Here is a 24,942-nt window from a genome sequence, read left to right as displayed (position 1 = left end):
TCTACGGTCAATCCAACTAGTATCCAAATTTGATGGCTTAGCTCTTCCATGAATGAAGGGCTGCCCCCAATCCCATGGAATCTGTCTTTAATGATTTAAAACCTCAACTACGCATGTGTTAACCTCTCCTATTCTATTAACTACAAACTAGTCATCTTCCTTTGTTGAACATCATTGACCCGTTGGGGTGGGAGCCTGGCCTGCGTCTCTCGGGGCAGAAGCACATGATGATGACGATGTGGTAGTGGCAATGACATTGGTAATTGTAACTCGACAACAGAGGATTATCTCCTCTTGGGCAAGGGGGGCCAAAAAAAAGGATTTCATGAAGGTTGCTACAATTCGCCGCCCCCACTCCCCCAAGTGGACAGCAAGAAATCCAAATCCAAAGGGGAGCTGAGAGGTGGAGGAAATGTTATCAGCATGTTTGCAGGTTTCAAAACAACAACAAAAAGAAACGACAAGACAAGAATACAGGACTTTTCAAATGTCTATTGCAACCCGATTGGTTCTGAACGCGACATCCACACAGCGAGCTCGGTGCGCGGCGCAACTCAGAGCTTGTCTTCCTGCCAGCCGTGAGCATTTTTTCCAAACTTGTACACTAACCTTCGGTCGACCCGTTCCAGAATGCCCGTCTTGTAGTAGTACCTGCAAAAGGCAGCAGACGCGGTTGGCAGCGCCAGGAAAGCAGCAGAGCCGAGGAGCCCGCCCGTGCCCCCTGCCTCTCCGGTGACAAGGCCACTCTCTGGTTACCCTGGAATTTCCACACCCCACGATCAGCTTACACTTAAACCTTTCCCAGACATCTGCAAGACTGAGCCTCCCTGTATTTTGTGCATCTGTGTGTGACAGGGCCTGGGTTCAGAGCGAGCCCCGGAGAAGACGTGCCAAGGCGGGTCAGTTTACAAACCGTAATCCTCCCGGTAACTAAGAACCCGGGTTTTGTCTCGTGACCTTTTGGTTGGCAAGCAAAAGGCGCCAAGAAAACCGTGTTTGAGTTTGTCCGGCCGTTTTACATAACTGGGCGCGGAGGCTCCGGCTGCCTCGGTCTGCTCGTTTACCTTAGAGCCCTGCTCAGCTTCTCGTACGTCATCCTGTCGTTTTTCTTCCTTTGCCCCCACATCTTGGCCAGGGCCTCAGATTTGACCACCCGAAAGATGCCTTGTTCCCGATCCTCCCATTCCAGGATGCCGCAGTTTTCTTCTGGCGAGAGGAGCAGGTCACGCACGAATTCCCATAGGTGAGAGCTTTGCAGGCCTTCGAGGGGAAGAAAGGAAGAAGTTATTTTATTGATGACTTGCACGGTCGGTCGGTCGGTCACGGTGGTTGCTTGCCTGTCGGTCAGCACAGCTTCCCGGGACGCACGTACCGCACAGAGAAACGCCAACCTGGCTTCACCACCACTGTCTACCTGCCCACACTGCGTCTGACCCTATTCTACTGTGATTCATTAGGTTCCCCTGGATGCTTTTTGGAAAGCGATCGTCAGACTTTTCTTCCTAGTCTGTCTCAATCTGAAAGTGCCCTCGAAATCTGCCCGCAATGGGCCACCTGGCTGGTACGGCGTCCACCCGCCCAGCAACGCAAACCCAGGAGAATTGGTGCTATGTGGTGACTATCCTGACTCAGACTGAGCTTTCTACCCAGAACGAGCTGTGAAGTGTCTGTCTTCCATTAGCGCAGCCGCAGCACACACACACACACACACACACACACACACACACACACACACCAAGTACACACTGAGTGGGCACTCCCTGCTCCAGGGAGCTTGCGGGACCGTGGGTTTGGTGACAGGACAATCAAATAGTCTCTCGTCCTTCTTTCTTGGGGCCGTGAGATGTCATAGCCACACTGTCTGCGCGAACCAACTCTACAGTCGGTTTTTTTTATGAAACCCTGGTCTGTCTTGCGCTGCATGTTATCCCGGGGCTGGGTCCTGAAATCGCCTCTCCTTAGCTCTGTAACCCTGGGCAAGTGACTTCATCCTCTAGCGAGCTCCTCTGAAGTGGGGATGATGAGGGTACCTACCTAGATAGGTTGTGGGGATTCGTTGACTTAAAGCCCATCAAGTGGACTTTACCTAGCAGGCAGAAAGTGTTCGCCACGCAGAGCAGAGCTGCGAATTGCAGGCTTGACTCAGTGCTGGGTCGATTTATCTTTCTACCGAAAAGGCTCATGGGATTCTCCTCTCAGGACTCAACTCTAGACTTTTTTTTTTCTTGGCCCCAGAAAAAGTAAACACTTATTTAGAAATACAACACGGTTGGAAACTTCCTATTTTAATCCTGATGATCACCATTTCCAAGGGAAAGAAAATCCATTTGCTCTTGAGAACACGTGCGCCTCTCTCTACTTCTCCTGTGGGAAAGAGCTGGCTCTGCCCGTGGCCGTCGATGCCGGGAAGGAGAAACAGCGCCCAGTACTTACTTGTTCGACTGTGACCGTGGCAGTCTTGACTTTTGATGCCACTTGTTTTTAAGCAACTGGAATCTGCGTCTGAAATGGAAGACCAGGGTAAGCAGAAAGCACCGCGACAAATCTTAGAAGCGTTCACGAACCCAGAGTATCAGAAATGCGAAGCTGCTGTTTCTCAGCATGCGTCCGCCCCACCTGGGTCCGTCCGCCCCACCTGGGTCCGCACACTTCTGGAGCAGGAGCTCTGGTGGCCCAGTGCGTCCAGGACCCTCTCTGCGAAATTCTGTGTTGTTTGATTTACACCACAGCGAAAAGGGGATTTGGGCATCTTCAAGGGACTCAAATCGTGTTTCTTTTAAGTGAACAAGAGGCCGCCTGCAGGGGCAAGATCGGGGCTGTAGGGCAGAAGAGTAAGTTCCCCAGGGAAGGAACCTTGTCATGGTGGGAAAAGAAGCCCACATCCCTCTCAGTGCCCTTCCCTGGCCTTTTGCTCCGCAGTGCAATCTAGACTTTTCTTAAGACATCTTCATAAGAAAGCCCCCCCATCATCATTCTGGGTCCTTCAAGAGAATCTATCAACACCGCACTTTGAGGATCCTCCCAAAACAGTAGCCATAACCTGAGCTGAGCTCTCTGCCTTGAATTAATCTTCAGGGTCTTTCTGGCCTTCCTTAAAACACCCGATTCACGTTTAAAGTGTGGTTTCCGTGAGGCAGCACCTCCGTAAATGTGCTGCGAAGCTTTGACGATTTGGACGATGCCCATTTGAGTTTGTTCAAGATGTAATATTCACCCTGATCTCAGAATCCACATTTTCTATGGCACAAAAAAGTATCCTTCCCCCCACCCTGAAAGCCCCCTAACTAGCCTATGACAAGAGTATTATTGAGCGAACTTGTCTGCAGCCACTCCCCGCTCACAGGCCAGTGGATTGTTTGGGGTGGAGTGAACCCCTGCATGTATGAACGGGAACCCCACCAGCCATCCTTTGGGACGTGGTCTCCACATTTATAGCAGTGCATTTAGTGGAAAGGGGTGTAGAGGCCACGCTCAAACCTCAGGCCCCACCCAAATGAGAAAACATTCATTTTTGTTGTAGAAGGCACAGAGAACTTAAAGCAGTGGTCCTCAACCTTCCGAATGCCACGACCCTTTCATACAGTTCCTCATGTGGTGGTGACCCCTCCAGTCATATAATTATTTTCATTGCTACTTCATCACTGTCATTTTGCTACTGTTCTGAATCAGGTGACCCCTGTGAAAAGGTCGTTTGACCCCCAAAGGGGTCGCGACCCACAGGTTTGAGAACGGCAGACTTAAAGGGTAATTAGTAAGTGGGAAATGTGCCACAGTTAAGTGCTTGATGACTGACCGAAAGGTGATAGTTTGAACCTGCCCAGCCATTGCACGGAAGACCTGCTTCTGGAGCCTTACGGGACAGTTGAACCTTGGTACAGGTGTCCCCCTGAATCGATCGGACTCCGTGCATCCAACAACAGTGGGTGGGAGGGGCCAAGGTGCTCAGGACATGCTATTTGTCTTTAAAGGAGCACGTCTGTCCACCCCTGGGCACTTACTCTGTCCGGCTCTGGGTTAGGGCTGGGGCCCTAGGCCTGTTGAGGAGGACACGGGGGACTAACGGGGAAGTTAAGGCACCAGGTCGTCAACAGAGCACTGATGATTTGAGCGCCGTGAGGGCAGCAGGACACTGGGTGGAGAGTGGGGTCTGAGAGCGTGTCTATCTTAAACAGAGGGGCCTGAGAGCCCTGCGAAGAGGAACCATTTCTGTGAAGAGAGAGCGAGCTGAGGAGGAGGGAATGAATGGTCCAGTGGAGGAAGCAAGAGGGCAGAGGCCTGCCTGGAGGGTGTCCCAGGTAGGCAGGCATGCAGGGTGCCCAAACCAGCAAACAGAGAGGTTGCCCACCGTGCCGATTCTGACTCATGGTGACCTCGGGTGCCCGAGTAGAACTGGGTGGCAGAGTTTTCAGAAGTAGATCGCCCCGCACTCCTTCTAAAGCACCACGGACCTCCGCCCTCTGGGTGAGCAGCTGCGTGGGTGACACCACCACCCAGGATTCTGTTTCAAAGTGAGCTGCATAGCATTAAAAAGGGTCAGTATGCGCTGTCCAGCCATCTGGATTTTAGTAACCCTGGACCCCAGTCTCTGTGTAAGCCGTAAAGGGATGCGCAGGTGAGATTAACCGACAGTAGAGGTGGAGAGTCACACCCGGTCCCCTAAACAGAGATGACTTTAGGGGAGAAGGCTGATAGCTGGTTGATCATAAACAAGGGTTCTGCCCTTGGATCTGACTGAATACCAGGTGACACCGTGTCACCTGCAAAATACATTTATACAAAAATCGTTGAAGATGAGAGAAAACAAAGAGAGGTAAAGAGGAATAAAGGTGAATGAACCGGTGAACAGGCAGTCACCGACCACTGAAAGGTCAAATGGACGGAAGTGGGAGGAAGGGGCTCCCTTGTCACTTGGTGAGTTCCTCCTCCACATGTTTGGGATTAAGGGCTGCTTGCTCATCTCTGAAGCTGCGGATAGTGACTTATCTTTGGGACAGGCACCTAGTAGGCGTTCAATAAATGTCTGTTAATGAATGAATGAATCGGGGGGTGGGGTGGGGAAAGAAATGGATTCGAGGAGCCAGGGGTTAGGGCTTTGGATTCAGTTCCGAGTTACCTGCTACCTTCTCTCTGTATTGCTCTTAATCTCGGAACTTTAATTCCTACATCAGTGAATGGGCTGTGGGGTGGGTATTTGTTTTCAGGGTTATTGGGAGAGATGTCTGAGAGAATTTATGTTATGATGGTCACTATGATCTCGCTCATAGTTGTTAGCTGCTTTTGTTATGCTAGCATTGGTTGGGCTAGTTACATATTTGGGCTAGGATTTATGGAAGGGAACAGCTCTCCCTCACTCATTGTCTTCCACAGGCAGTTAGGAAGGCAGGCTGCGAGTGACCCCCCATGTATGGGGGAAGACACTGCCATCCCGGAGAAGTGCTCCGAGAGGAAAGCAAGTCCAGGCCCCTGCCATGAGTCCCCTTGACCCACGTTCTTGTCTTTGGACACTGACACAGATATAGCCTCTGGGCCTCAGGGGGCCACGTCTTCCAGTGGCTCTGTCTGGGCTGAGCGGAGAAGGCGGGGCTTGCATCCCCAGGGCTAGTGTGTCTGGGTCAGAAAAGAGTCCACGAGACCTGGAAAGAGGGAGGGAGCTTGGCTGGCTGGTGGGCACTGACCCTACTCCCTGGGGCCCATTTCTGATTCATGGCAAAGGCAATCCCACGTGTGTCTGAGTGCAACTGTACCGCACAAGGCTTCCAAGGTTTTAGAAAGAGATAGCCAGACCTTTCTTCCGAGGCCCCTCTAGGTGGACTGGGCCCTCCTTCCAGGTAGCAGTTGAGTGTGTGGGCTGCTTGCCTTACCAGGGGCTCCTTGCTTGGAAGAACCTTGCAGGAAGTAGTGCTGCTTTGCAAGGGCCAGGGCACATCTGCTTACACCCACTGGCTGTGGTCCACAGACCTGGCCATTCCAGCGTGCAACTTCGAACGGCTTAACTTTTTCAGGGGCAGAGAGTATGATTTAACGTGGCTCTTCTTGCCGAATTCTCTAACTCCCACCAAACGACCTTTTCCTGCATGATGCTGCTAAGAGGGTGGGGGGAAGATGCTCATAGGATTCACTTGTGAGTCATTGTGAACAGGAGTTCTCAGAATGCCGTCTTGCTGTGTATAAAACGGGAGAGAGTTCATTATCCACAAGAACTAGCAGTGAAGTGTGTCCTTTGGAGCCCTGCACAGTGAACCTCCTGGGTCCAGATGACAGCGACACCATCACACGAGCAGCAGCAGCAGAACCAGGAGCCAGAGCATGGAACAAAGTCATGAACTTCCCAGCCCATGGAGCAATCAAAGCTGAGGGCTACTGTGCAGGAGGCTGGCTTGTGGCGTGGGGGCCCTCTGCGGCCTTAATCAGGGAAGTTGGGCTTGCTGACCCACCGAGGTGGAGCTGAGTGCCTCTGGGCACGTGGTGCAGGGAGGTGGGTTTGCTGACTCACAAGAGCTGAATGCCTTTGGGTTGGAGTGGTATGTTCCTTTGGGCATTTATTAGCAGATCTGAAAGAACTTTGTAACACTTCCTCCTGATAAACAACTCAGCCCTGAGCATTTCTCACTGACATTACAACCCGTGCTAACTTTCTTAATAAACTCTTTAATCAGGAATTTTACCTGTGAGTGAGTTCTCTGTAGCCATTGCAACAGACATTAGAAAGTCAGAGAAGGAAAAGAGAGAGTGCTAATTAAGACTTCACAACTTTGTTAACCAGGAGTCCAAAAGTCGGACTATCCAGGTAAGTGTAGGGGATTTTATTTTAAGGTACATTGGAACAGACAACCTTTCTGTCCCTGCTCTAGAGGCTCACATCCCCCAGAGGCCCGGAAAAATCTTCACAAGAAGATAGGGAAAGGTCACACTTTCTTGCAGACACCCCACAGGGATTAAGCCTCCAGGGAATTCCCTCAGACCCTTGAACTAGGGATCTGAAAAGCCTTGTCCTCAGACGGAGTGCATCGCATAGTGAAGTTGTGATTGTTCACCAATTTCTGATGGACTCAAACCATTGGATCGTGTGGTATGTGAATGATCTGTCAATGAAACGTTAATACAAGGAATGGAACGGACGATCTTCAAGGTTCATTTCCAGTAATGCTTAGGTTAGGTCTGCAGTCTGAAAGTGTTATAAAGTGTGGGGGGCGGGGATCGACTTTCCAATGCATTCTGCATGATAGCAAGACTCTTCACATCCCTGGCCCATGGTCAGAGGGGATTCACCAGGGAAAAGCCTCATCTCTTTCCACTACTTTTCCTCCCGTGCTTTGTTTCCTCCAGGTCGATGAACCCCTCAACCCTGGAGTGTGGCCTAAAAAATGCCAACCTCAGCTCGACAGGGCCCAGGACAGCTCAGTTACTTACAGTCCTTGATGGCGGCTTTGGTGTCCTCGGCGTCGTTAAAAAAGGAGTAACCTGGAAAGAGAAAGAAAGATGCAAAGCCTGCCGTGCGGTCCTGGTTTCCTGTGGCCCCACGAGGCCAAGTGTGGGCAGAAAGGGCGGTGTTCTTGGAGAAGAGACTGATTTGGAAGCAGCCCTGGGGACCATCTGATCCCCAGAGAGCCACCCTGAACCCTTCCCTGGGAGGTGACAATCTGTGTTTAAGAGCCCTGTATGAGAGCACTTGATCAGGCGTCCTTCTAGCCTCTGAACTCTCTGAGCAGGCACTGGGGAGGTGCCCTGACACCGGAGCTGGGCTGAGGCTGCGGACCCTCTGTGTGGCCTCAGCACAGGGCTTTCTTATCACGGTTCCTTTTCCTCATTGATAACAAGGCAGGATGACGAGTTTCCCACTGATACTCTATGGTTTGGATGTCTGTTACGTACTGGACAAGGACCACCAGAGATCCCCCATAAGGGCAAAATCTTATATGAATGCTAAGATCAATGACAATTTGAGAACCCCAGTTTCTCTTCTGATTAAGGGAAGTAGGCGAGAGTTGAAGTAGGAGTTTCAGATCATGTTTGCCCAATTAGCATCATAGCCTAACAACACGTCCCAGTTTTGTGTTCCACGTGAGGACAGATTTTTGCTAGCTAAGGAGGCTGGCACAGTGATGGACTGCTCTGCTTGGTTCAGCCCTGGCACCCCAGTTCACTCTGAACAGGACGGAGGACAGGCGAGGGACCCGCTACTCCCTCAAAATGGAAGCTACCCCTTCCTGACATCTTCCCTTGTTGTTACCAGGGTTCTCTTGTCTCCAGGCCCTACACCCGACAGAAACAGATGCTAGAACTCACTCCAGCTGCTCGCCCAGCAGGACAGAAGGATATCCCCCTTGTTCTGCCAAACTCATTGCCCGTTGAGTTGGTTCGGATTCCCAGTGACCCTACTGGAAAGAGCAGACCAGCCCCACGGGGTCTCCAAGGCTGGGAATCTTTACAGGAGCAGCCTGCCGCCTCTTGCTCTCTCGGAGGGACTATTGGGTTCCAACCGCAGATTTCGGTTGGCAGCAGTACTGAACCACTCCTTCACCGGGTTCTTCCTTCACCTGCCAATGTGCTCATAATTCCACCATTGGAGGAGGTCTTGTCAGGGGTCGTGACTCTCCGGGTTCTTTAGGATCAGAAGAGGCAGCTTCCAAAATAACCTCACTGCCATCGAGCCGATCCCAACTCATAGACCCCCTAGAGGACAGAGCAGAATGGCCTCTGTGGATTTCCAAGACTCTAAACCACATGACAGCAAACAGCCTCATCTTTCTCCCTCGGAGTGGCTGGTGGGTTGGAACCATCAACCTTGCAGGTAGCAGCTCAGTGCATCCAGTGACCCTGTAAGACAGAGTAGTACTGTCTCTTTGGGTCTCTGAACTATTAAGTAGGCATCCTTATCTGTCTTCCGCTGAGCAGCTGGGGGGGGGGGGGTTATATCTCTGACCTCGTGGTTAGCAGCTCTGTGGACCCCACTCTGCCATCAGAGCTCCTGCTAGGTGAGTCCTGGTGGAAGAAAGACAGGGCTTTCTATTCCCAGGAACATGATAGTCTCAGGAACTCACAGGGACAGTTCCACCCTGTTCTATAGAGTCGATGGCAGGGAGTGAGAGAGCATAGTGGTGTTGAGTAAGGCTGCTAATCACGAGGTCAGCAGTTTGAACCCCCAGCAACTCTTGGGAGACACACAGGGCTTTCTACTCCATAAAGAGTTATAGTCTTTAACTCTATAAACTCACACAGGCAGTTCTACCCTGTCCTATAGGGTCACTATGAGTGGGCGTTGACTCAACGGCAGCGAGTTTTATTTTGAGGGACTATTAAAAAGCAGTCAAATTTTGGGGGGGGTGTAAGGGGGGTAGCTTAGCACAGAACACTGAGGCAAGGGGGTCAGCAGTGTGCATTTCCTTTTTCTTTTTAAAAATCAGTTTACTGGGGGCTCTTACAGCTCTTATAACATTCCATACATCAATTGTGTCAAGCATATTTGTACATATGTTGCCATCATCATTTCCAAAACATTTTCTACTTGAGCCCTTGGTATCAGCTCCTGTATTTTCTTTGTAACACTGTGCCCCTGAAGGGGCTCCAGCAGAGGGGCACATATGGCCTTCAGTTCAATTGTCGATTTGCCATTTGGCTAAGGCTGCACCCCTTCTGTCATGGATGCCTCCTTTGCAGGGAGCTGGGGTTCTTGCCAAGGCTGCTGCGTTGGGAAGGCTGACCCTGTCCCTGACCTGCCCCCATCCAAGAGCACGCTCACTTAAGGGAAAAGCTGAAGACTGAGGCCACTGCTCTCTGCACTTGGCAGGACGCTGGACATAACCAGTGGGAACTGGGTAACAGCAGACTCACCTGTCCCTCCTCACCCCAGGGGAGCCATGACTCCCAGGACACAAGTCAAGCAGAAGTGGAGGGGCACCAGCCTTTCCTGCCCTCAGGTACTTGTAGGAGTGGGTGGCTCATGTGGAGCTGGACGTGTCCTCTGGCTTTTCTAGCTCACAGCAGGAACCCCTTCAATAGTACCCCACCATGCAGGGGTTAACTAGACGCTACTCGATTGTCTCCCATGACAGAGAGCTTCCTACCTGTGGTGTGGTCTGAAGCCACCCTTCTAAGCAGAGGTGCTGTGAGGTACACCTTTCTTAATATAGAGCACAGGCTTTTCTTCCTCCCTTCCCTCTTTCATCTTCCTCTTCTTCTCCTCCCTCCCTCCTGAAAAACCGTCTGTGCTTGGATAGATTAGCGAGTGACGACGGAACTATGCCCATGTACTGCTCTGCCCATGTACATGCTGTGCCAGGTCGCACTTCACTGAGGCTTCTCAAGGAGACTGATCCCACTGTGCAGTGATGGAAGCGTTGGAGTCGGGGTGGGCGATGCAGAGCGAGCTGATGTGAGCACCCCGGCTTTGTGCTGCCTGCCTGTGAGTCAGCGCTGCTCGCTGTGTGGCTTTGGGGAAATCACATAACCCTCTGGCATCGCTGTTTCCTGTAACACGGGGACCGCAGCACCGGGGCGCTCAGAGATCTTTCTCGGGGTTAAAAACGTGCAGGGTATGTTGGCAAGTTAAATCATGCTACTGTTGCGCCCCTTAGGTCATCTGATCCTTGTCCATTAAGAGTCTGATAAAACGAAATGCCAACTAGTTGGCATCTTCTGGAAGCCAGGAGGGAAAATGCCTGGTTTATTACTTTTCCTTTTGCTTCATGAGGAGGCCAACCAAAATCCTCTTTTTGGATTTGGATTTCTGTGGTGCCAGGAGGAGCCCTGTGGTGTAGTGGTTATGCACGTCGGTCTGCTAACTGGAAGGTCAGCAGTTCAAAACCACCAGCTGCTCTGAGGAAGAAAGCTGGGGCTTTCTGCCCCCATACATAGCTACAGTCTCAGAAACACAGCAAGGCAGATCTACTCTCTCCGATAGGTTCACCCTGATTCGGAACCAACTCGTTATGGGCCAGTTTGGTATGACTGCCAATCTTTGTCATCATAAGGCATCGTTTAGTGACAGCCTGGTCACAGGCAAGCCTCTGAAATTGTGTTTTTCTTTAAAAAAAAATTGAGCTTGCTTTTTTGTCACATGCAGCCTTTGACCTAACTGTCTCTTTTACAGCATCATCAGGACTCCAGGAGTGCAGGCGATGGCTTGAGTCAGGCGTCAGGCTGCAAGATGGGCGAGTCAAACCCACCAGCTGTAAACAATCGCAGCCCTGGAAGCCCAGTGTCCCTACGAATCCACATGGATTCGATGGCAGTGGGCTTGGCTTTGACTTTGGTTTGGTTCACAGAAGGTGTGTCCTGGGGCAGGAAAGGAACTCTCGGGGGGTTATGGGTCCTACCCTCTGTGACCCACCATGCCCATCCCCCGCCTGGCCTCCGCGGAGGCGCCCCTGACCTTGCGTGCGGATGTTCTGCAGGATGAAGTACAGGTACTCCCCGCAGATGCCGGCCGCCTCCATGAACTCCTCCTGCGTCATGCTGCACAGCTGCAGGCCGCTGATGTTGAAGTGGCAGAAGGAGATGCAGTTGGCGTCCAGCTTGTACTGGTCACAGCAGAACTGGAGCCATTCCCAGACGTGGCGCTTGGTCCAGTACTCCGGGTGCACGGATGTCCAGTAGGGGTCGCAGGCTGTATCAGAGGAGAGAGGAATGAGGGGCGATGGTCTTAAGAAAGACGAGCTCGTTAGACAAAAATCCCCACCCTCTCTGGTTTCCGGGCCCCATGAAGTGAAAGGCCCTCTAGCTGGGGGGTGTTCTGCAGGGGCCGAGGCCACCTTTGAGAAAACTAGAGGGGCTGGCCGGATTTGGGCACACAGAGGGAATGCCGGGGGCAGGAAACCCCGTCAGGGCGTGGCAGTCCCAGGCCTAGCCCTGGTGCCTCGGAACAGGGGAAGGAAAGAAAAAGGTCCTTCCGTTCCTTGGTTTCAGGGGCCACGGTATCCGGAGCACAGGCCTTGGAGTCTGACAAGCCAGGCTCAAATTGTGTTCTGCCACTTTCTACTCGGCCAAGCTCCTTACTCATTTACGTTTCAGCTTACCCACCTGCAAAGCGGGGAAGACAGGCTGTTTTGATACTTAGGGTAAATAAACATGCGGTGCCTGGGACGTAAAAAACTACGATCAATTCGATAGTTAGGAAATGCCTACTGTGTGCCAGGCCCCGTTTGAAGCCTGTTCAACCCCCTCTGCTCTGATGGAAAGCTCCCCAACACCGGACACTGGTTTGTGCACTGCCTCCAGTCATCTTGTGCCGGGCTCTTCTGGGGGAAAGAGGAGAGGGGGACTTAGTTATGTCGTCGGTGTTGTTTCTGGTGGTGTTTGGAGGGATTCAGTCAACTAAGAGAGCTTCATTTTCCCCGAAAGAGAAGCTGATACCAAGGGCTCACGTAGAAAGAAAATGTCTAGAAAATGACGATGCCAACATGTGATTGATACAATTGATGTATGGATTATAAAAATGGCAAGAGCCCCAATAAAATGTTTTCTAAAAAATGTGGATAATGGCATTTGTATACTAGGGGGTTTGTGTGTGAATTACTTGAGTTAAAACCCAAACGGCTGCTGTCATGGAGTTGATGCTCACTGGCTGCGACCCTCCAGGACAAGGCAGACCTGCCTGTGGTGAGTTCAAGGTTGTGGATGGATACAGAGGACGGCTGTGACATCTCTCCCCTGTGGAGCAGCTCGCGGGTTCAGATGGGCTGACCTCTCGGGTCACATTCGAATGCTTGGCTGTGCGCCACCAAGGCGAGTGAGCGTCGCTGGGACAGAGCCTGAAAGGGTTCCTTGCTGTCATTGACACCATATCCGACCCCTACGGTGTGTGAGTAAAAAAATGAGGGACCAAGGCATTCTGGGGAATAAGGTGCCTTTGACCCTCCCCCTCCCCAGGAGGTTATATATGAGGAAAAATGTCATTCTCTTGTAATCCCGTCTTTCCATGAAGCCCCTTTGAGGATGAGGAATGACTATGAGGTGGTGCTTTTTTTTTTTTTTAAACATTTTATTAGGGGCTCATACAACTCTTATCACAATGCATACATACATCAATTGTGTAAAGCACATCTGTACATTCTTTTCCCTAATCACTTTCAAAGCATTTGCGCTCCACTTAAGCCCTTTGCATCAAGTCCTATGAGGTGGTTCTTAACCTTCCTAATGCCGCGACCCTTTCATACAGTTCCTCATGTTGTGGTGACCCCCCCCCACTATAAAGTAATCATTGCTACTTCATAACTGTCATTTTGGTACTGTTCTGAATCGGGCGACCCCTGGTTGAGCTCAGAGCCAGGCCGTGGCAGGGATGTGATGGGACTGGAGCCTCAGCAGGAACTCCGTTGCTCCTGAGAAGGTTAATGAAGGGCAGAGACACGGTGAAGGCAGATGGTGCACTACAAAGAACCCAAAGCCCTAAGGGGACAGGGAGCGACAGACAGATAGACAGAACAGCATGTATGACTAGTTCAGGCTGCGTGGACAACAGGAAGGGTCATGCATGAGTCAGACTGCATAGCCAGAGGCAGTGAAGCCATCCCTCTCCCTCTTTCAAGGCTCCCTTGGCTGCCGCTGTCCTGTGACCTCTCAGGCCCAGGTGGCAAGATGGGCTGTGTGCCCTGTCAAGTGCCACTGCCCGCTAAAGCTGTGGTGCTCTGTGCCTCTGTCCACGTGTCTCCAGCTCCTGCAGTCCTCCCAACGACCCCTTTCCAGGATATGATCGGGCCACCGCCCCAGGGAGGAAACCGAGCCTGCCCCAGAACTCGGAGAGCTCTCTCACAATCCATCTTCCCCAAAAGGAATAGACAGATATTCATTTTAATGGATGGAAACATTCTCATCAGATTCTGTTCACACCTAGATCCAAGAATCAATAGCCGGCCAGGCTGGTTGAAGCCCATGTTGTCCCCTTTCTCTTGTGGGCAAGAACAGGGGTGGGTGAGCTCAGAGGACTCTCATTCCTGGGCCACTGGCTTAAACCCCTCGTCATCTCCCCACCCCCAACCCCACCCCCACCCCCACCCCCAGGTGGCTGCCTTGTGTCAGACAAGGCTTCCTGGGAAAAATCGGATGGCCTTCTCCTGCCTGTTGTGTGGTTTCATCGACTGGTTCCTGGCTTGAGTGAACCCCAGGGGATTTTTGACTTTCCTGGTATTTTGATGAGCGATGTTTATGAGCCTTGCCATTCTTCAGCTGTGGTCCCCAGCTGCTGGCTGGCCCAGATGGCTATCAGTCTGCTCTGGTCTGAGGACACGATTGTTCCTTTTCATGGAAAGGCCTCACCAAGTCTCCCTTCCCCTCCCCTCGCCACTCCCTCCCCTTTGTTATTTTCTTTGGCATCTGAAGAGGGCCATATTGTTTCTGGAAGCCAAGAGGGCCTTCAGGTTCCGAGAAATGCCCGGTTGGGGAGTGGGCACCGACACTAAGAAAATGTTGCTGGCAAGAAGGCCTTTCTCCTCAGCTCCCTCCTTTGAAGCTCACCCACAGAGCAGGCTTTGTGTGCAACGCTGGAGGGAAGCCTAGAGGGCCAGCGCTGAGGGCAGCCTGCCCTTCCCATAGCTCCTAGAGCTGAAAAGAACATGGCCCTTCTCAGGGGCCAGGAACACAAGGAGAGCCAACCTCCATCTCAGTCACGATGGTCACTCCAGCTCGGTTTCTATACCTCAAACCAACCTCCTGAGGAAGGCCGCAGAGGGGAGGCTCACAGGGCCTGTCTCAGCCTGCCCTCTTCCGCTCTCTGCTCTTCCCACCACTCCCTGCACTGCTGCCATGTCCCCTTGCCTTCTTGACCTGGTCCTGCCTCAGTGTTTCCCTCTGCCCAGGGCGGGGTTTCCCATGGACCTTCTATGGAATTCCTGCCCGCTCTCAAGATCACAGCTTGTCCTCATCCTGCCTCAAAGGCTCTTCCCTTCCCCCAACTGCCCCTCAGGATTCCTTTCTCAGGAAGAACTTCTGCCTCCCTCCCTCCACCCCTGGGGCTGGGTCAACTGGTCTGTTTGGCTCATCCTGAATGGGAAGTGCTTGAAGACAGCCAACACATGGTGGGTGCTTAGCCGACTGAGCAGATAAGTGATTACCATCTCCACTTTACGGAGGCTACGTGACTTACTTAAGGTCATCAGTCCAGGAGGGAGTCAGGCAGCGAAACCACTCTCCCGATGTCAGACGTGGGTTTGGGTTTTTGTTTTCCTCATTGTGTTCCTCATGCTCCTGGGCTGAGAAGGACCACATGGAGCAGGTACCTTGAAGGCCGACTAGCGCTACGTGAAGACCCGGGAGGCAGAGATTCGTCTCCGAGATTTGAAAGACCGGGAGGAGGAGAAAGAATGATGTTGGCCAACACCAGGGAGTGTTAATAAAAAGAGACTCCTTTTGCTACCTGGAAGAGATGAACTCGGGACAAACGCAAGAAGAGAAGCCAAGGGGGCCTTGGCTGTGGGAGAGATCGTCTGAAATGTCAAGTGTTTCTCTCTCAATGCAGCCCCCTTTTGCAAAGTTATCTAAACAGGTCACAGAAACTGAAGCACGAGGGAGGGTTGGCTACAAGTCAGGGGCTTCATTCAAATGTTCCCAGAAGGGGTGGCCAGCTCCTTTGAAATCTGAAGTAGGCCAAGACACTCATGCTAAGGGCCACCTGCTTTCAGAAGAAGCGTCAAAGAGCGACAGAGAATTTATAGACAATTTGGAGAATTTGTACAGTACTAACCGAACCCCAAAGCCAAACTCACTGCCGTTCAATAGATGCCGGCTCGTCAGGGTCCTCCAAGACAGGGTGGCACTGCCCTGGGAGTTTCTGAGACGGTAACCTTCTACAGGAGTAGATAGCCCCGTCTTTCTCCCAGGGGGCAGATGGTGGTTTTGAACTGCCGACCTTAACAGATCACAGCCCGACTCGTAACCCCTACACCACCAGACCTCCTTCGCCCCTAACCTAGGACACATTTACATTCGGAAGGAAGGCTTCTGTTTTAGGGCTTGGTGGAGGTGTATAAGTGTCCGCAGGAGCGGCAGCTTACACCTGTGCTTGAAGTGGTCTGGGGTGGTGTGCACTAGAAAAAAAAAAAGTCCACGCCAAAGCGCCTAGTTGCTTCCCACGCCCCACTGGTCATCACTGTGGGAGAAGTGGCTGCTGTGCCGCCAGGCCTGGCTTGCTGAGTGAAATGGGTCATAATGTCATTTTGATTCTTCAGTGCTCTCCACCTATTGCTTCTTAAAAAAACAGTTCCTGGGGCCAAAGTTCCCACGGGCTCGCGCGGGCCTCTTGGCAGCCAGCCAGTCTGTGAGGCTGTGTCCCACACGCTCTCCGAGAGTTGTCTCCTTCGAGAGGTGATTTGTCTACACTGTGTTGAAACCTAAACTTTTATTATCCCCTTAGTGGAACAGTATTTTAAAAAAGAAAATATGTCCAGAAAGAAGCGGAGCTGCTCCACTGTGAGTCAAAGTGCAGGCACCGGGAGCCTCCTTGAACATTACTGTTTTAGAACCTACATCCTGAATTCACCCTGAGAGTTGAAGGTGGTTTAACACCTGGTGGTCTGGCCATCTTGGAAACCATCGGCAAAATGGGAATAACCGGGCAACCTCCCTGAGATGTGAGAAGGGGTAACTGGAGGACATTTAGAACAGAGCCGGGCCTGGGGCGAGGACTCGTTCAGTGCTATCTGTTGATGCTTGTTATTACTAGGGTACTTCCTGGGGCTTCCCATACCTGCAACTCCATGGGATTTCCTAGCGTACTTTCGGTAGGTTCTCCCTCTCGCCCCAATACCCTTCTCTCCCGACACCTCTGCTGCTTTCAAGAGCTTCGAGTTTAATTTCTTCAGGAAAATGCTATGACAAATCTGACTCCTTGGTCCTTGTAGGGGCAGCATGAGATTGATGCCCCCAGTGCTGGCCTCTTCTGGGGAGATGGGCATGTGTGAGTCTGTGGGACTTTCTCAAATGCCTGACCAGGCCCCATACCAGACAGACACATGTGAAGCTGGGGGTGGAGTAGGGGAGGGACAGGACCTCAGAGGTCCAGGGCCACACTGAAGCCACATGATAACGACTTCATCTCTTTAGGAGAAAGGTCAGAAGCTGTGACCCTTCACACGTCCCATCTTTGCTACCGACAATAGTTTTCTCCGTCTTATTCAAGCTGCTCTTAGGAAAAAAAAAAACAGCCCTGGCTGTCCCTTTCAACTGGGTTGCCGCCTTGCCTCCCTTTCTCCAAGACAGAAATGGTGGCGTCAACACCGCTTCTCTGCCTGGAGCCTCATTTGAAGCAAGCATTTCGTAGGACATTTTGGTTTTATAGCAAAATAAAACAGCTATCTAGCAGAATGCAGGATGTGCGGAACGGAATGTTTGCCTGGGTGTTGGCCCTAGATTTGTCTGGAGGAGAACTTGGTCTCTCTGTGGACTGGCCAGCACTGATGAGCGATCAGCTCCGGGGCTTCAATCAGCCGGTGGCTGCTATCCCTTTGTGGCACGATTCGGCCCACTGTCGCCCTGGAGTGAAGGGGCCTTCCGATGGGAAACTCGGGCTGTGCAGTGTCGCTACCCTCGGGCTACAGTGATGGCCCTTCTAGATCTGAAGGCTTGGCTCTTCAATTTAAGGATCCCCTCACAGCTGTGGACGTCAGATTCCATCATCGGGAACACAGAAGCAACGATAGGACCTAGCTCGTAGGTGGTTTATTATGCAAAGGGAAGGAAGTGATGCTTGTGAAGTCATTCGCCCTGTACCTGGAAGACCGTGAACGTTCAGGCTAGATTACCCGCACTTAGCTGTTATTTGGGGATTATTTTATTCTCAGAGGGAGGAGGCTTTCCCCACTGGGGCCTTGGCCTGGCGGAGGAACTGTCAGAGCAAAGCCAACCCAGGTCTTGGCCAGGAGGAGGCAGACAGTCTGGGTCAGAGGTGGCTGAGTTAGAGGCCGTCAGACCATCATTAGCATGGTTTATTAATTAGCATAAGCGGTTGGGGAAGTTTTTGCTTGGGGCAGCCGTGGGGAGAGCTGGTCAGAGGATCAGGTAGCACGGGGCACAGTCAATTGCAGTTTTGTCACTGAGAGGAAGGACCTTAGGAGGCAAAACTTGAAATGACAAATTGCCTCCACCTTTCCTCCCAGAGCTGGATGGACCCCATCCAATAGCAACAGCCCTTCTTGGCTTCCCTTTCCAGCCTGTGCGTGGAGGAAAGAGGAGGTGCCCTGGCCGTGTGCTCGCTAAGCAGCATGGCCATGGAAAAGCACAGTTAGAAAAGAGAGAGAAGAAAGTCAGTCGTTCCCAGGGCCGTGGTGACTCAGAGGCTCAGACACGTAGGAGAGGCCACAGGGGGCGAGAGGTGCTTTGGGAATGCGGCTGCTGCCCCAGGGACCACCTCAGGCTTTCAAATGATTTTTGTCTTCGCTTGGTTTTGCGTGAGAAACCCATGCAAAGCCGGAGAGGGACCAGGTGCCCTCCCTGGCCAGAGAGTTTGACACTTGTCATCTTATTTTTAATGATCCCTTCTTCAAACAAAGTCGGTGGAGGTAGGTCATGACATAAGACATAAGAATAGCTCACGAATGAACTGAGCAAACATGTGAGACACTCTGCTGCGGGCTCTGGATGTCAGCCTCAACCCTGTGCTCCGAAGTCATCCCTGGGCTGCCCATTTTACAGAAGAAGGAGCGAATAAACATTTTACAGAGAGGCACCAAACCAACCAACACCGAACACAAACTCACTGCCATCGAGTCGACGCCAGCTCATGGCGACCCTATAGGACAGGAGAACTGGCCCTGGGAGTTTCCCAGACTCTTAACCGAGTAGAGCACCCCGTCCCTTTTCAGGGTCAGATGGTGAGTCAGCGGGCACAGCTGGAAGTGGGTAACAGAGGTGTATTCTTGCTCCCACTCTCAAGCACCGACAACCACCGTTACAATAAAAACGGCAGCCAGGAGTCCTGCTGTGGGGAGTGGGGGGGCTGGAGCCACACCTTCTCAATGGTCGCTCCACCCTCCTGTGGGTAGCCCCGGAGGGATTTGGCAGGAACCCGCTAGTACCTTTTGTTGTTGTTGCTGCAGACAAAATATAAACAAGGTGCTCATGTTGGGGTGATGTGGAGAGGGGTGAATGATGTGCGCATGTGCAGGTATACAAGTGTGCAGGTGTGCAAGTGTGCAGGGGTGGAGCTCTGGGAGGTAGGAATATGATGTCAGGATGTTCACTGACTTGGCACATGGTGGCCTATTGGCCACTTGATGGAAGGAGTAAGCTTTTTCAGTAATCACAGGCATGTGAAATACATACCGCGCTCCCCCCCATAAATGGTCCAGTAGGAAACTGCTGACCGGAAGGCCAGGGTGCGTTGATGAAATTCTTGAGTATCTTGCCATCTGTGACTGTCCACCGCCACTCTGCAGCGCAGCCAAGCAGACATCCTGCTTCAAAGAGCAGGTGGCAGACACACGGTGCAGTGAGCACACCGAAGGCACCAACTCGGCGGGCCCAGCTAATGCCAGTTGGAACACTTTTGAAAACAGCCGATTTTCCTAAATCGGTGAAGTATGCCTCCCTTTTTTGTCACGATTGACTAGATGCATCATTTCTCCCCCCCCCCCCCCATGAGTCTCTAAGTATCTATACTGCCAAATGTCCTGAATTGGAATGGCTGGAATTGAGACTTGTGTGGCTTTTGTTCAACATAAAACGATGAACTGGAGGCACGAGTGGGGCCCTAGTGGTGCTGTCCGGTAAGCATTGAACTGCTCACCACAAAGTCAGAAGATCAAATCTACCAACTGCTCCTCAGGAGAAAGATGAGGCTGTCTGCCCCTGAAAGGATGTGAGTCACAGAAACCCTAAAGAGAAATTCGACTCTAGCCTCTAGGTGCCCGTGAGTCGGAATGCACTCAACGGCAGTGGGGTTGGCTTGGGTTTTGGTTTACAGTCAGCCCCTAGCCAGAGCAGGGGGGACTTAAAGTAAACACTGCGGGAAGGAGCTCTGGCTTCTCTGCGTGGGTGTGCGTTGTGCTGCTAACCACCAGGCCAGTGGTTCGAATCCACCAGCAGCTCTAGGGAGAAAGAAGAGGCTGTCTGCACCTCTGTGTCCCGGAAACCCGAAAAGAAGCAGGTCGCCTCGGCCACACACAGTCGCTATGACCCCAAACCAATGGAACCACCTTGCTGGCAGAGGGTTTGGGTTTTTGGTTTTTATTTTTAAAATCATTTTATTGGGGGCTCTTACAGCTCTTATCACCATCCATCTATCCATTGTGTCAAACACATTTATACATATGTTGCCATCATCATTTTCAAAACATTTTCTTTCTGCTTGAGCCCTTGATATCAGCTCTGCATTTTCCCCTCCCTCCCTCCCTCCCTCCCTCCCTCCCTCCCGACTCTCCCTCCCTCATGAACTCTTGATCAATTATAAATCATTGTTATTTTCATATCTTACATCATGGTTTGGGGGTGTGATTATAGCTCTGGGAAGTGGATCTCAGAGTCACCAGGAGAGCGGCAACCAACCACCTGCTGGAGGTCACATGACTGCTTGGTAGCTGCACCAGCAGGACATCCCATTGTGGCTGACCCTGGAGATGCCCTGGGTTTCAGGTGGCGGTTCCTGAGAGAAGGCCGGCCCCTTGGGAGAGTTGTCTGAGAGAGCGCTGGCCAGCCAGGGAGGGAGTTTGCAGTCATGTCCAGAGGGGACCCACCTGGCTGCCACCTCACACCTCAGGGGCCCCTCTGCAGAAACTCAGAGCCACGCTCTGTCTCTCTGGGTGGCAATGCCCCTGTCCTGGGAGGACAGGAGGCCCCCCAAGGCAGGGTGCTCCTCCCATGGCAGAACATGAAAGTTTGGAGAGACGTGCCTCCTCCCAGGAAGACAGACTGACTTCATGCCCAACCTCAACCACCGCATCTCCCAGACATAGCTTCTTCTGAAACCTAGGGCAGTCAGACATCAGGCCCAAAGCCTGGCCCCTCCGTAAATGCCACCTGCCACCTGGAGGACCCTGAAGGATATTTACTGGCCACCAGCCGGGGTGGGAGTAGCTAGTCTCTCCGAGTGGGCTGGCATGAGAGGAGCATCTGGCCGGAGCCCTAGAAATGACTGACAGTGGTGGAAGCGTGGCGCTCTGGGATGGAGAGTCATGGTGACATCTCCTAATGCCGTGCAGGCTTTTGATGCTCCCTGGGCAACCCTGCTGGTAACTCTTCATTCTCCAGCAAGCGCTTTGTTTTGCTCACCCTGTGCTAAGCCCTGCCCAAATGGTGCACACGGATGAACGCGTCTCAGATTCCTCACAACCTGAGGGACAGGCATTCTTCTCCCCATTTCACAGATGCGACAACGGTGGCATCAGAAGGGAAGGCAGTGTAGTGTCAAAGCCAGACATCCCCTGGGCGGTGGTTGGCACCAACGCCCAGCCCTTGACGACCACAGAAGCTGCTGCCCGGCAATAGCACAGGCCAGGCGCTCAGGCCGTCTACTAAGTGGTCCCCACCCCAAAATGGCAGAGAGGGGGAAGTCCCTATGGGGTGTGTGTGGCTGGGTTGGAAGAGGCCCGGGGCTTTTGCATCAGTGAGGACAGGGAATTGGGCCTTAGAGATGAAGGGGAGGGGCCAGCAAGGACTTTGTTTTCCTTCAACGCTAGCTCCCCAACCAAATAGGGGGAAGCCTCACTGGCACAAAGAGTAAGCACTCAGCTGCGAACTGAAAGGCTGATGGTTCAAACCCACCAGCCACTGCAAGGGAGAAAGACGCAGCAATCTGTCCCCATCGAGATTACACAGGGCGTTGGAAACCTCACGGGACAGTTCTCCTGTGTCTTACAGAGCTGTCGTGAATCAGAACTGACTTGATGTCACCTCACCACCATGGCCAGCACCGCCAGCAGCCAGCAAGGGGAGGAAATCAAGTCCATGTCTCCATATCTGGGTAAGTGAGGAGCTACTGGGGAATATTATGATCTATCCCAGCCTATCTGCATGCTTCCAGTCTAAGGTGGGTACTTTGGGAGAGGAAGGAGGCTGTTGTGCATGTGCGTGGTGGCTGTAGTGGGCAATGACCTCCCACCTGTCTGTGCAGCCCCAGCCTTGGCCTGGGAGGCAGGGGCTTCCTGGTGGTCGTGACATCTCACGTTGTTCTTGGAGGCTTGGCCTGCCTGTGAGCATGCCTGTGGGCTCCCCCAGGCCACAGGTGCTCAGCGTTAAGGCCCAGGGCAAGTGACAGCTGGTTAGCCTCTTGCCTCATCACTTTGGGTGTGCACCTGCCATTCCCAGCAGTCAGCCAGGCCGGCCACGAGGTGCATGAGGCCCACGGAGGGCTTCTGAGGCAAAGCTCAGTTGGCCTCCCGCTGACAAGGTTTGGCCCGTCCTCACAGCGACCCTTATCATCTCTGCTTTGGAGATGAGGAGACAGGTGCTCAGAGGCCAACAATAACACACGATGTGCCACCTGGAACGTATAATCCAGGGTCATGTCTAACCAGAGTGCGCCATCACTTGTAAAGTGTCTATGTAAACTACTGCGTAGAAGCTGAGTCTTCCAGCACATTTTTAATGCAGTTTTTGTGGTAAATTACCGTATATACTCGAATGTAAGCCGACCCGAGTATAAGCTGAGGTACCTAATTACTACCTGGGAAACCAGAAAAACTGATTGACTCAAGTATAAGCCTAGGGTGGGAAATGCAGGAAGTGAATTAACATGGAGACCAGAAGGGAGAGACGGAACGCAGCCACAGACACATCCTTACCAGTTCAGCTGCCGGCGTAAGTGAATCACTACGGGTGCTTCTGCGAATTGGAGCCGTCCACATCATAGGACGGTTCTGATTGGTTAGATGTGAATAAACAAACATTCAAAGCCCTGCAGTGTCAGCGGGGCTTTGAATGAACAGCGGAGGAACGGCAATCACCCAGGACATGTTACACTTCACTGGGGGAACCACTGATCTGTGTATAAGCTGAACCCCAGTTTTGGGGCTTATACTCAAGTATATATGGTAGTTCTTGGAGCACACATGCTAAAGCTAACATGCCTTGTCCACTGCCATGGGGCGATTCCAACTACAGTGACCCTCCAGGGCAGAGGGGAGATCTGTACAGAAGCAGGCTGCTACCTCTTTCTCTCAGGGCACAGGCTGGCCGGTTTGAACTGACTGCCTTTTGGTCAGTAGCCAGGGACTTTAACCTCTGCACACCAGGGCTCCTTCAGCTTGCCTTAGAATTTAACGGTGTAACCCATAACAGTGACTCAACTGCTCTGTGCCTCCGTTTCTTCTTCTCTAAACAGGGATACTTGTGCCTTTCTCACGGGGCTTCTGTGAGGATGACGTGGGTACTTGGCGTGTGTCTGGCACCTAGCTTGTGCCCAGGGAATATTAGTGACACCCCGGTCAGTCATGGGGCTAAAGGAGACGCGCCCACAGTGTCTCTTTTCAATGTTACAACCCACGACCTGATTCGGACTCGCGGCAAACCTGCAGGTGCAGAGAAGAACTGCTCCCTAGGGGTTTCAAGCTGGTGACCTTTGGGAAACAGCTTGCCAGACCTGTCTTCCGAGGCACTTCTGGGTGAGTTTGAACTGCCAAATCTCAGCCAGTAGTTGAGTGCTTAACTGTTTGTGCCACCTCAAGAGATTGACATGATCCCCTCATTTGACCTGCTGGCTAAAATGAGATGCTGAGAGGTTAGCTGGATGGCCTGAGCCCACGGAGCGGGAAAGAGGTTGACAAGAAGGTTCTGGAGTCCTCCTCTCTGCAGAGGCTGCCCAACCCCATGTCCTTGCTGGCTCTGCCCTGTCCCGATGCCCTTCCCTAGACCCTGATGAGGGTGGATGTTTCCAGACTCCTGCCCAATCCCTCCCAGCTGCCCTCAGAAGGACTCTCCGGACGCACACACCTGTTTGATGCTCAAAGGCTGGGTAATACTCCTCACTGCTGAACAGGTCTGTCCACGACATCAGGGGGTCGCAGAAGGATGCGTTGGGCAGGAAGGTGCTGTGGGTCACGGAGTCCAACATCACCCTGCAACAGGAGAAGAGGCTGTGAGGAGCCGTGGGGCAGCTGGCACCGGACAGAAGCCCCTGGCGGGGCAAGGCTTGGGTTGTGGAAGGGCCGCAGACCCCGGACTGCTGCAGCGATGAGCCAGGGGCCCCGCCCAGTGCTACCCATCTCAGTGTGTCTACATTCAGTGGAGAGATGGCACAGTGAACAGGAGGACACTGCCCAAGGAACACAGCTGGTGAGTGGCTGAGCTGGGGTTTGAGGACTGAGCCTCTTGCTACGTTGGGCTGCCTCTCTATTTAAGGTGCATGTTCACGCGGACTTGACTGGGGCATGCACAGCTTGGTGCTTCTGAAAACGGGGTCGGGCGACTGTTTAGGAAAGACCCTAAAAGCATAATTCCGAAATCCAAAAGGTCCAAAGTGGGAGGGAGAGAGAGAGAGAATGAATGAATGCGTTTACTGGTGCAAACTTAAATAATGGGGGAAAAATCAGTCTTGAGGTGTGCTAATTATACTTTTTTTCCTATTCTACTTAGTCAATAGTCATAATACAGAAATATTCATATATAGGCACCATTTATACTCGTGTATAAGCCGAGTCTTTTGACACATTTTTAATGCAGCTTTGGTGGTAAAGTGAGGTGCCTCGGCTGATATTTGGGTTGGCTTATACTCGAGTATATACGGAATGTAGAGGTCTATGTAGACTCTATCCTGTGACTATATCAGTGTTCGGCAGCACACCCATCGTTTCACCTTCCTGACACCAGAAGGAAGGACTCTGAAATGCCCTGCCCGTCTCGGTGCACAGTTGTGGATGAGACAGGGTCACGATGGTGGTGATAGCGACCGTACGCACCACAGAAGGAAATATTTCCCTGCCGGCGAGGCTTCGGGTGGCTACTTCCTCCTATTCCAAGTCCTTCTTCGTAGTCTGTTCTTCGTCGGAAAGCTCTGCTGAAACTTGTTCACCTTGGGTGACC

At 52.2% G+C, this 24,942-nt stretch overlaps 1 protein-coding gene across 3 annotated transcripts; it reads right to left on the bottom strand.

Annotated features, from left to right (window-relative positions):
* Positions 1-554: 554 nt before the first annotated feature.
* On the bottom strand, positions 555-23,974 carry ELF5 (E74 like ETS transcription factor 5). 3 transcript variants are annotated; one of them, XM_075548374.1, is made up of 6 exons: positions 23,854-23,974; positions 11,372-11,605; positions 7,411-7,461; positions 2,434-2,502; positions 1,065-1,260; positions 555-651 (listed from the first exon to the last, which is right to left on the bottom strand). In XM_075548374.1, exons 1-6 carry the CDS (start codon positions 23,972-23,974, stop codon positions 555-557), a joined length of 768 nt encoding a protein of 255 aa, XP_075404489.1. The 3 variants fall into 3 exon arrangements, with proteins under 3 accessions (XP_075404489.1, XP_075404491.1, XP_075404490.1); XM_075548376.1 differs by lacking the exon at positions 11,372-11,605; XM_075548375.1 differs by lacking the exons at positions 7,411-7,461; positions 11,372-11,605.
* Between the last annotated feature and the right edge of the window lie 968 nt (positions 23,975-24,942).

This window comes from Tenrec ecaudatus, chromosome 4 (genome assembly GCF_050624435.1).
Source record: "Tenrec ecaudatus isolate mTenEca1 chromosome 4, mTenEca1.hap1, whole genome shotgun sequence".
Lineage (NCBI taxonomy): Eukaryota > Metazoa > Chordata > Mammalia > Afrosoricida > Tenrecidae > Tenrec > Tenrec ecaudatus.
Note: the sequence above shows the minus strand (reverse complement) of the source record. Positions and strands in the feature narration are given on the sequence as shown.

Excerpts from the sequence above, each read along its gene's own strand:
- ELF5 (XM_075548374.1), bottom strand. The coding sequence starts at position 23,974 with ATGTTGGACTCCGTGACCCACAGCACCTTCCTGCCCAACGCATCCTTC. Across the intron at positions 1,261-2,433 it reads CCACGGTCACAGTCGAACAA|GCCTGCAAAGCTCTCACCTA; the intron begins GTAAGTACTGGG and ends TTCCCCTCGAAG. Across the intron at positions 652-1,064 it reads AAGCTGAGCAGGGCTCTAAG|GTACTACTACAAGACGGGCA; the intron begins GTAAACGAGCAG and ends TGCCTTTTGCAG.